This window comes from Clinocottus analis, unplaced genomic scaffold, assembly GCF_023055335.1.
Source record: "Clinocottus analis isolate CAN_PGR_092001 unplaced genomic scaffold, fCliAna1.0.p SCAF_6, whole genome shotgun sequence".
Taxonomy (NCBI): Eukaryota; Metazoa; Chordata; class Actinopteri; order Perciformes; family Cottidae; genus Clinocottus; species Clinocottus analis.
Window position 1 is genome coordinate 11,570,773 of NW_027176218.1, and position 12,893 is coordinate 11,583,665.

General features: G+C 38.1%; 1 protein-coding gene across 1 annotated transcript in view; it reads left to right on the plus strand.

Moving 5' to 3' along the window:
* LOC137803955 (voltage-dependent calcium channel subunit alpha-2/delta-1) overlaps positions 1-12,893 on the plus strand; it is a 56,743-nt gene that overhangs the window by 13,532 nt on the left and 30,318 nt on the right. The window contains exons 4-6 of the mRNA XM_068602846.1: positions 6,678-6,737; positions 7,486-7,521; positions 8,402-8,531. Coding sequence (XP_068458947.1) covers positions 6,678-6,737; positions 7,486-7,521; positions 8,402-8,531 — 226 coding nt within the window. The remainder of the gene's footprint in view (positions 1-6,677; positions 6,738-7,485; positions 7,522-8,401; positions 8,532-12,893) is intronic.

Below are 12,893 nucleotides of genomic sequence, written 5' to 3' on the forward strand. Positions count from 1 at the left end.
GAACACTGTGATCAAGCTGAGTCAGGGTATTATTTCTCTCTCTTTGGACTGGACTTTCCATTAATCAATCTACTCATACAAGTCTTTTTTCTCTTTCATTTGCAGACTCTTCCCTTTTCTGCTTCTCATACTGACCCTTTACATCTCCCTTATTGTTTACTTCCCTGTCATGTCTCTGAGTTGGAACTCATTATGACGAATAGATAGCCAGCGTTCATGAAAGTGGACACATGGACAAGACTGGACGTGGGTGTTAATGATCTTTTAGACCGTTACTACTCTTGTGGGTATTGCTTTGTTGTCCGGGGGAGCGGGCAGTGTGCTCTGAATGGCCCATTGATTTCAGGCGTGTGGAGACTTGAGACACACATATGCGTGCGCGCACACACACACGGGGAGTCTGGGAGGCTCTGTGAGGTTTAGCAGAGCCTGTCTCATCTTCCCTGTCTATCCTTTAAGCTGTGCTCTGCTTTCTCACTAAATGCATGGTGGGCTGCTGGGCTGCCCTGGCAGAATGACAATATCTTTCAGTGGGGCAAGCAGGTCCAAGCTCGATACCAATCAACACTCAGGCCAGCTCTGACTGTTTCCAAGCTCTCTAAGGCTGTAGTGTAATGACATCATACATCAATGTGCATGAACAAGGGAAGGTGCATGAAATGAGAACTATTATATTACGTGCCCTCTTCGGCCCTTGGAATATTAATAGTCACAGTTGTTGCGGTCATCATTAGGCTGTTCTCATGTTCAACTGGGAGTAAGATAAATCCATTATGTATCAGCAATTCTGCTTGCACATTGTTTTTGCCTCATTGTGTAAGATGTCATGATTCTCATTAAATTGCTTTTCTTCTTTGCTCCTTTTTGTCAGTGAAGCTTCTCATATCACTTAAACTTCCCTGCACCCATAGATCCAATTCCCAGTCTCTCCTCTCCTTCCTCGATTACAGCTGCAGGGCAGCGGTGGCTCTTCTCGGGTCTCCAGTGGTCATCCAGTGACAGAGTGGGCTCATTATTGTGTGGAGCCAGGATATCTATACCACAATAAGTGAGAAAGAGACTAATGAGCAGCTAGATCACACTACGGGAGTGTGTTAGTGCTGCCATTAACGAAACAGTTGTAGTGCTAAATCTGTATTTTTCAAATGAGGAACCCTGGCTTCTAATCAACTGGCAGAGACGACAACTCGCAGTGTCTCTGTAATGAACTGTTATGCCAGTTAAGAGACGCTAGCTGCCACTCAGGGAGCGGTCTAATCAAATCAAGGTTTAGTTTAGATTGGATTTGATTGTGGCTTTGCTTTCTTTAGGAAGCTTAATAACCTCTCCCAGTATACATGTTTGACAAAGAGATAGATATAAGGGGATACAGTAAAAGAGAAAAAAGAGAAGGGTAATTAGTTTATTTCCCCGTAGACCCCTCCTTGCCCTCCACCGTATCTCCCAGAGGAAAGAGGAGCCTCGTCAAAGCCCTGTCATGAATTTTTAACAACCCTGTCGGTTTGCTCTCTTAGGAGTGTGTATGTGTGTTTGTATTTGTGTGTGCATGTTTATTTACAGTAATTGTGTAAGGCAGATGAATGTATTGAAAATATTTTGTACTCTTCATTAATGTTAACACATTGCGTGAGTGACATTGATTGATATTGAATAACATATTGAACAGCTGTTGCTTAAACATGTATGAATCATATCACAGACAATATTATGAAGATACCTGTAATCAATACCCATTCAACTGAATTCAATGAATATGTAAACACACTCCATTGCAGTGAAAATATACTTATGCATTTAGCAAATTAAACATGTTTGAAGGATAGTCTAGTCTTGTGCATAATGATAAATCTCAGCTCAATTGTGTGACATTAACATGATGTGATGTTACATTGACAATGACAACCCTCCACACTCGGCCTTTTCAGCATGGATAAGAAACTCTGCTCCCACTGTTCTCAGTTGGCACATTAGTATAGTCCTCAACCTTATCTTTTTCATGCAAAAAATCTTAAATGGATATATGATGAACAAGGATTTTGTTTTGACTATTCTTGTTACCTTAAATGAATTTGTAGTATCGCTGAATTTAACTTACAATAAGAAACAAATGAAATAAAAAAAAACAACCACACACCCAGTTATACATCTAAGAAAGATATTGATAAAGCAAGTAAGCAGCAGGCATCTGGGTCAGGTGAATACAAACATTGTGGTTGTACCGACGGTAGAGTGGCTATTTAAAAATCATGGGTTTGTTCAAGATGGTTCTGCTTGCGTTATTCAAGATTCTCTCTGACCAACCAGAGATCTGCACTGTGTAAACTACACCTAGTGAAAAATACTCAGTACTCATACGTATATTCTACCTCATTGGAGCTATTGAGTCAGTGGTAAATCTCTGAGAATCTCAGACTAAAATCACTGAAGTAGTCTAAACATGATGTCAATGTCTGGTGAAAGCAACTGTCACTGTTGAGTATTTGATGGACACATTTTAACTCAAAAACATGATTCAATACTTGCTGCAGTGATGAGACATGCTATTTTTGCACATAGTGAGTAATAACTTTGTGATCACTATTTTGTGTTACTGGGTGCGTATGGCTCAAATACAATGTATATTTATCTGTTGCCAGTCAGTGCAGAGGAGGTGCAGACAGGTCTGGAACAGAGCCCAGGACTGGAGGCCAAAGAGTCATTGCCGTCGACACACTTAGTAAAACCACAGAAGGACATAAACTAAAAGCATCTCACCCAGTCTTTGCTAATGCACAGTTATAATATGGCCATTGTTATACTTTCTTATTGTCACAATCCAACAAATGGAGATTCAGCTATGCCATTCAATCGTATTGCAATTTAAAAAAATAAATAAATAAAATCCCTCAGTTGCAAGCTTAATCTGCAAGGGTAAAAGTAATGAGTCAGAAAGGGGTCACGCCTGGACTAGAATGTCCCTGATCACACTTTGTGTCAAAGAAAAACACTTATGAGGCAAAAATGACTAGACTAAAAAGTACAACCAAAAATCACTCCTTACGAGGCAAAAACAACTAGATTATAAAGTACAAAGAAAAAACACTCTTTCAAGGCAAACTACTCACGGGGTTAACACCGTGGGTTTGGCAAAAGCTTGGGTGAGACACACATGGGCCGAGACACTTTCGCACAAGACAAAGCGAAGACGCAGACTATAAGCACAAGAGGGTAATGGGGAACAGGTGGAAACAATCAGGAATCAGGGAGGCAATCAGACCAGTGACGCATGAGGAAGAGGAAGGGCAAGTGACCTGAAACGAAAGGGAGTTAGGCTTTCAAAATAAAACAGCAAATGACAAGACAATAACCCAAGACAAGACAGCCCTCATCGCAGTGTGACAAAAGGTGGGTTTATTTAAGGCCAATGCTTTCCTCCATAGGGTTACGGAAGTCAAAACTACAGCAACACTGGTAGTAGTATACAGAACAAATGTATTGTAAGACAAACCTGTTTTGGCTTGTGGCCGTTTTAGCTTGTGGCCTTCATTATTCTCCATCCACCTTGGAAGTTGATAAAATTGTGACAGAAACCCTCCTTTGCTTTCCTCCACAGAGGCCCAGCTAAGGTTTGATCTGGATTAACATATGTAGTCTTGTGGAATGTTGTCAGTTTACGTGTCTCCCTCCTGGCTGACTGGATCTCACTGGTCTTTTATGGTTAACCCCTTAACTTTTCCAAACTGCCAAAAAAAAAAGTAAAATAAATGATTAATTATTTTTTACTCTTATTATGTAGTTCCTGGTTTGATGAAAACCTTGTGAGTGTGGTACAAATAGAGAATAAGATCTGTCCATTCAGTTTCTGTGTGATTTGGTGAGGTTTCCATTCAAACACAATCTCTCCTATCTCCCAGCACCCCGATATAATGAGGCAGGGTGTGCCTTCTTTTAATGAAGATCAAAGTGTCAAAATTGTACTGAAGTCTTTAGTGTAAGCAGCAGCTCTTTACAATTTATTTGGGTCAACGGTTTGTTTCATGTAATCCAGCAGTCATACCCATTCACACCTTCCTTGCCTACATGGTTATACATTTTTGATGGTTATTTGATTAATGTCATAATCATACTCTTATGTTTTTATAGTTAAATATGGACTCTGATGATGATGACTCATTCTGCAAGATTGACATGATTGGGCTCTTCCTTATTGAGTATGCATGTGCTGTGCATTTATCTTCCCAAGTGTGTTCTATTGTTGCAATAAAACAACATTGCAATGTTTTCTAAACAATACTAGCAGCCCTCAAAGATGGAGGCTAAATTCTTCATCAGGAGCTCTTCCTCACTCTCCAAGTCTTCGTACTTCCATGAATCGATACCAAAGCCACTGATGTGACATAGCTAAAGAAACTGCAAAGCCTGGCCTTATAAGAGCATATAAGTCCATTTTACATATTCATAACACTATTCAACCATGAATATTAACATAAACCATAAATATAACTTGAAGTACTCAAAAGTGACTCAAGGGAGAGCTCCCCAAGTTACAAAAATATACATTTTTCAGAGCCACCAACTCTCACGGTTTCGCCGTGTGACATGCTTTTTCATGTTTTCACATGCTCACACGCCACACAACCAATATCTCACGGCCCAAAAAAAATCTTAGGTGTGCTGGTTCCTTTTTGAACTTCCCGATGGTAGATGGCGCTAAGGCGCTATAAACCACATAGCATTTTCTTACAGCCAAAAAACTGAAATATTACTTACTTATGAAATAAACGATACTTGCTTGGTATGTATTGTTGCATCTGCTTGAGCAGAGCCCCTCTGTTGTGGAAGCAGAGGCCTCCAATGTCCAGGAAGAAATTTAGGGCATTTTTGCTTTCAGTGGCTCTAAACTTACGGTTCACGAAAACCGGCACTTATTTTTTTCTTTCCTGTGTTCTATCATCAAAGAATAAACCAGTAACACTGGTACTGGTATACTGCTATATGAACCTCTTAACTGACCGATTTCTGTATCGTATACCTTTTTGAAATTATTCAAATAGCCCTTGTGGTTTAGGATATATTCTGTATTTAGTATGGGTATGCAAACCATTAGGAATTTTTGAGATAAATGGATGGGGCCTTACTTGGTTTAAAGACGTTTTAATTGAAACATTGGAGGAGTGACCCTGATTTATATAACCTAAATATTTTTTAATTTGAGTAAAGACGACAAATGTACACTTGAATATGTCTAATACATCCAATTAAGCCTCTACGTTAATACAACTGGACCTGTTTCATTTCACTTTGCGTGAAAACTTATATGGTGGAAGAATACGGGTTTCCACACATTTTTTTAGTAATGCCAACTATTTCAGGATAATAACAACGATGCCAGAGGTAGACGGGCAATGCTTTTTATAACATGAATGAAGCAATCGGTTCAAATAGAGAAATTGTGGTGGTATTTGTTGAGTGAATTGATGATGAGGATTTCAGATTTGTCGCTGTTGAGTTTGATAGTTGTTTTGCATTCAGCACTTTATATCTGTGATATCAGTTGTTGATGGTGGAAGAGGTGATGGGTGTGATGGATTTGGTGGAGATGTAGAGCTGAGTATTGTCTGCATAGCAGTGGAAAAATACTTCTGGTAGCCGGACACCCTGTCTTTTTTTTAAGGAATATTATCAAGTGAAAATCACGTATTGCACTGGCTGCCAAAGTTTCGAGCATAACAAAGTTCATGTCTAAAAATGTATTTTCTATTTGACAGGGCACTTTTCGCAGTGACATTTCAAAACTATTTAAAAATGCATGAAATAAATTACTTCACATCAACTAAAAAATGTAGAAATCAGATCTCTGTCTCCCTATTTTCTGTGTTTTTGTTTTCTTGTTCGTGTTGTTCTCAGTTTTGCCCTCATTTCCCTACAAAGAAAAGAATAATGAAGAAAAGAAAGCCAGTTAAAGCATTGAATGTCTTGTGCAATTGGAAAGCAATGTCTAAATATGTTGCGATGTTTCAGTTATGAAGGAATGGGACCCTGATCGCTACAGAGCACTTAAGGCAGTCATTTGTTCCCAGTGTAATAAATATGTGCTGTTTAGTATGTGTTTCTCTGTTTTATTCTTGTACTGTTAAATAAATGTTCTTGTACAAGAACATTTATTTCTACTCTTACCATTATTCTTTGTCTCTCTATTGCTTCTAAGTGTGAATGTCTGTTCACTGTGCATGTAAGAGAGTTGTCTAGAGCAATGGTGAAGTTAATTGCAATTATATCCCCGTTATTTAGTATCATCCAATTTGATTGACAGCCTCTCAATTGGTAATTAATTGGCACTTTATTCAGGGATCTGCTATTTCTTACGCTGCTGACCCCCCAAGTTCTCTTGCCTTCACACTCTCTCACTCACATATACACACAAACACACTCCTTTCTTACAGTGCAACCTTTTCATTCTGCCAGTCCTACACTGTGTCTGGCCTTTAGCAGACAGTGCTGTAAGACTGTGATAGCCCTCTGGTTTGAGCTCTGCAAGTGAGATCATAATCACTTCTCAGTCTCAGTGATGCCCTCACCGTGCTTTTTAACATACTCTCTTTTGCTCAGGCTTTCTAGAATTAGACTGACACTGTGAAGGAGGCAGACATACCTACTGCTGTTTTCAATCTAAATCACTGTCATATTTCACTCTCCAGAAACTGGCCACATCTGCTGAAATATTCCAGATGGAGCACATGTGGCAAGACGAGTTTGAGGTAACAGAAGGACACAGAAATACAGATCTGCACACTTACAGGAAAACTTGCACAAGTTTATGTATGTTTTATTTATCTGTATACTCTATGTTGGTAAAACATAGCAAAATACTCAGACACAAACTTTAATGGCCATGCACGTGATCTGGTTTTACAAGCCATACATTCCTTTCATTGTCTGAATAGGTTTAATTTGTTTGGGTCTGTCTGTCGTTAGCAGTGATTACAGCTCCATTCCTAAATTGGTTTATTGCATATTATACCCTGTGTTATGACTCATTATGCCCTTCATTTCAGATGGCAGATACTCTGATTTCTAAGAACTACAGCGGCACACAATTACAACGCAGAGTAAAGTGGTAGTCAGGAAAAAATAACAATAAATAAGTGCAGAGATGGTTATAGATGTGTCTACGCTGTGGATTGCCATATTGCATCCTCAATGGCGGGAAAATACTTCCCTGGAGCATTGCAAATGGCTGTAGGCACACAGTTACAGATGTAAAGAGAGGAACACTCGACACACTCAGAAAAACTCTTACAATATTAATTTAATTGGGAGCACAGGCTAGTGTCACCATAAACATAAAACTGAATAATAGACTAATGGAGTTGCTTGCCAACAAGATAAAGAGCTGTTTAGAAAGGGATTACACATTTCATGGTTGCACACATGTTACGCTTCTTTGTGCAACATCCTAATGCAGCCACAAAGTGATGTTTTTGCTACTGTGTGACTTGTTTACAGGGGGATGAAATATCCTACTACAACGCAAAGGACAACGTGAGTGCTTTTTATTTGCTCTCCTTCCATATTAGCCCCTGCAAACACACAGGTCACACTCACACATGGGCCAGTAATATGGCGTTGCTTTCCATCACCCTCTCTCTCTTGTCCTCCCTTTCACCTCTTCATCTTCCCTCCGCTCCTGCATTTTCCCTTTCAGATCGCCAGAATAGTATCTTATTTTTTCACTCTCACTTTCTATCATTGCCTTAGCCTTTTACTGCAATCCCTCCATCTTTTGCCTCCTCTTCAGGCTTTTCTTCCCATGTAGCTTCCTCTCCATCTTCCCTCCTCCTACCCTCTCTCAGGTGAAGAGGTTTCTGCCATGTTTCTCCTCTAATTGACAGATGAGATGTATGAGCTGGCTACACTGTTGCTTTATTAGGAAGCAACTCTCGCTCCCCTTCCCCCCTCTTGCTTTTTCTCTCTCCCTCCACCTCACTCTCTCTCTACCCTTTCCTTCATATCTCATCATGCTTTTCTTCATATATCTCCCTGTCTGTACTGCTCTTATTGATGTAAATTGGTGAATTCACACTAGGAGTTATACATCTGCACAAGGGGCAAAGACAATCCTGCTGTTTCTTGCTACTCCTTCGAAGTGAAGATGTGAGAAAGTAAGATATTAGGAATACAGTCAATGATGCTGTTTTTTCTCAAACAGGCTGTGAGGGTGTGAAATGTGCAGCGATGACATTCTCTCATCAGACAGAAGTTAATAAGGAATATGATCAGTCTTGTGCTTTAAAATATACCCACAAAATGTTTTTTTTTGTGTGCAATGACGCTTCAGCAAATAGAATAACATCTTTGTGTGTTTTTTTAAACCTACAGTTAGCATTACTATCTGCATCTTGATTGTATTTATTTCCCTCAGCTGGATTTAAATGAGACAGAGGGAAGAAAATATAGGATTCGGCCAGACTTTAAAGAGGACCCGTCGTTTAGGCGTTTGACTGATCACAACCACACGGCCGTCCACATCCCCACTGACATCTATGATGGCTGTGAGTACACACACACACACACACACACACACACACACAAACCCCATTGTTACCATGGATACAAGTGACACACCAACACATTATGTTGTTTACAGATGCATCAAATGTGCCCATGGTTAAATGATATTAAACAATAAAGAAGTGATAGGGCATGACAGGATATTCCCCTGTACTATAAGCCAATTGTCCTTGGGATGTAACTAAGTAGATGGTCCTCTAAATAAAATGAATCGGGGCCTTTTATGCCATCAAGGTTTTGATTAAGAACCTTTTAATTCAATTTGTTCATGTGTCCCGCGGCTTTGAATTTATTGAAGCACAATCATTAATACAAAGTTGATTAATATGAATTCTAGGAATCTGTTTCTTTTTATACTTGCCTTCCCAATACTGCCTGTACTGTGAAATCAGTGGGGTAAGTACCGTTTGTTGGGTATTCAGATTGTTTTCACAACAACATAAATAGTTATTAGTGGGAATTATGATCTGCTTAAAATATTTCTAAGCAGTTTATAATACATTATTAAAACTACTAATGACAAGATTTGTTATAATTCAAATACAATTGTATATTACCTTATGTATATTACCTTATCATAAAATAACACTTTAGATGACTATAACAAAGAAAAAGACAACATTTAGAATCTTTGATGTTTAACACTGACTTTAGAGGAGTGGAATGATTTTTTGGACGGTGGCAAAAACAAGAAGAAAAGTCTGGAGCTCTGTTGACCAGCTGTGAATTATCAAACAACAAAGAGATCTAGATCTGCCAATCTGGATCAGCGATGATCAGTAATCTGACTCTAATTCATGATACAATCTGAAGTGTGAGTTTTATAATCTGTTGCACCACTTGTGACAGAGGAATTGCTGCTTTCATGACACAGGTTTGTGCAGCCTAACCGAGAGGTCTCCAACCACTGTGGCCTCGAGCAATGCAGGGACTGACCCGCATTTTATAGCAAATAAAATATAATTAATAATGACAATAATTATTTGATTCATACAGCACCTTTAAAAACAAAGAGTATAAAGTGCCTTTACTGACAAAGCACCAAAAGCAAGGCAATAAAACAACAGAAAGATCAACAGTGAGGCCCAACAAAGCAATACAAACTGAGAGTTAAACCCCGACGAAGCAGTACAATTGATGAAACAATCAATACAATACAAACAAACTAAATTACACTTACTGTTATCAAATCTGGGACAGTAACTGTTTGATGGCCATGTGCAAGCTGTCAGTTGCATTTTAACTGTCTGGTATTGCAGTGTATGCCTCTGTAAAACCATTTTAGATTTGAATGAAACATAATGTGCATCTGTTCAGCATGTTTGCCCTGTTAAAAAAAGTACATTTCATCATCATGTGGTGACATTTACCTTGAGTGCTTCAGAGTAATTTCATTCTCTAGAGTCACTGTGACATTAGCACAGCTCAAGTTGAATTTCAATGACTTAAGGATGGTCTGTTGAATATCTTAACTGTGGTCTGAATTATGTATTATATTTGAATAGCTTTCTTTTTCTTCTATTTTTACATTTTGAGCACTTTGGTAGGTTTTCTTATCGTAGTGGGACTTGCAATGAGCAATAAAGCGTTCAGTGCCTTGCTCAAGGATACATCACCAGGACACATGGCTCACCATGAGTGTGAACACGAGTCCAGTTCCAGGAAACTTTCTCAAAACCACCAAGCTGCATTGTTACTGTTTGACTCGTGTTTGTGTAATCGTATAATTTGTATCTTTGGCTGTGTGACAGTATCTGTGTTTGGATATACATTTTTTTAATTTAATGTATTTATTTATTTGTATAGGTTAGTCATAATACATATATTTTACATACATGCATGGAATGTGGTCTCTGCATTCAACCCATCCTAAGGAGTGGTGGGCTGTTGAGAACCACCCGGGGAGCAACTCAGGGTTCAGTGTCTTGCTCAAGGACACTTCAACATATGAACTATGGGGAGACCAGAAGTCGACCCGGCTACTTTGTGGTTTCAGAACGACCACTCTCCCAATGAGCTACAGCCGCCCCAATTATCAGTGTACAGTGGGATGTGATGTGTCAGCAGTGACTTGGAAGGACAGCATAAGGGTGGGACTTCCCCAGCATGGCCCTCAGCCTGCTGGGGAACCGTCTGGCCTCAAGGTTACACACTTCGCCTTTTTGCTGACCCTAAACACAGAGGCAGAAATGAGGGATAGGGACGCGCACATGGTTGTCATGGTCTGTTATCTGTAAGTGTGTAAGTCTGGTTTATTAGCATGCTATTGAACTTGTTGTGACTTTGTAATTGTTTTCTCCAGAGATACTTCTCTGGCTATATGATGGGCTGGGAGCCATGACTCATACTGCTTTTCTCACAAGGTGCTGTTTATTGGTAGCCGGTGATGAGTATGCATGGATACGGTGAGCTGCTGCGACCTGTTCAGGGCTGAAGTGTAATCTAATGAAATGAAGCAAACAATATGTGTGCAGAGGACTCAAAGCTAGTAGCAGGGCTGCAAACAATGTTTATTTTTTTATCGATCATTTTATGGATTGTTTTCTCAATTAGTCGCTTAATTTAGGGACTAATTTATTAATTATTCCCCAAAAATCTTTAAACACTAATACTAAACATAACATTCAAAAAGACTGCTACTGTATGTCATAGCAACCTTTCCATGAAATGGGGAATCAATATTTAATAAAGTACTTGCTTTACGTCTAGAAATGGTTATGATAGATTCATTTAATCTCTTGAGTAATTTGCTGTGAAGATAATCAATTGAATTTTTGCATCAATGCAGTGCAAGACAAATGTTGAAAACAAGCTTTCTCATTTTCTCATACATTATTAATAAAGTAAACAATAGATGACACATAGTGTAAAGTAACCACATCAGAAGTGGTTCAGACATGTCTTTTTACATGCTGTAATCCTGATACATTTAGAAAATCTGGTAAATATTAAGGATTTACAGATAATATTTATATATATATATATATATATATATATATATATATATATATATATATATATATATATATATATATAATATTATATTATATTAATCAAGAATAAAACTGTGAATCAAACTAAAATTGTGTTTATGAATTACATACTAATACTACTAACTACCTGAATTAATCATGAATTGCAGTATTAAAACATGTTTATAAAGCACATGTTAGTCCCTAATCATTAGTGCATATCTAAAAAATTCCATGTATAAATACATTTATGAATAGATTACACTAAAATATATTTTTGTATTATTATTTTATTATTACTAGCACTTTATAAATGATCTTATTAATCATCTATAAGTCCTAAATACTTCATTTCCAAATGTGAATCCATCATTTATAAAGTATGAAAACCCAATCATAAAACATATTATAGCCAACCTTATTAATCAAGAATAAAACTGTGAATCAAACTAAAATTGTGTTTATGAATTACATACTAATGAGTTACTAATGAGTGTCCACGTTGGAACAATGCTTTATAAATGATTAATAAAGTGTGTCCTCATGCTTAACTAATGATAAATAGCGTGTCGTTATTATAAAGTACAACCGAAAATATCACGGTAAATTTCTGTAATTGATTGATTATGTTGACAAATCGCCCATAACTGGTAGCATACTTACGTAGTAGGGAACAATCTTTTGGACTGAAAAGCCAGTCCCCGCACGTTTATTTTGAGGTAGACACAAGGCTGTAGGATTGGGCTGGAGTTAGAGTAAACCAAAGGGGTAAGATTTGGCATGTGGTGCTGATGGAAATTGGATACAGAAGGAATATACTTAAAGAAGAGTCCCTACTTAAATACGTGATATATGTCATATAGTGTGTCAAATATTGGCAAGTGTATGTTTTGTATGCCTGGAGAAAAGAGAGACAAAGGATTTATACGTTATTGTGGTTACAACTCTCCAATTTGATCTCTACCCTATAAATGTTACAGGAATAGCCTTTGCTCAGCTGGAGAAAATTGGATTTTCTGGGCAAAGTGGGAGGCAAGTTTATGAAATCAGCTTCTATAGGCCGGCAGCACGTCACGTGTGTGAGACGAGTGTACAATAGGAAGCAGACGTTCGCTTCAGATCATAGACAGATGACAAAAGCCACATCTGTTGGTCCAGTGAAGGACATGGTCACATGTGTGAAAGAGAAAAAAAAGCAATGATAAAATTCTGTGGTGTTGCTTTTCGATAGCTTAAAATATATAAATACAAAATATATTACCAAATTTTTTTTGGACGAGAACAGTACATATGCTATGACTGATCCTTGTCATAGAAAGCTAGCCAGCAGTTTTTTTCTCTTCCAGAAAAACAGAACAAAACAGCTAACAA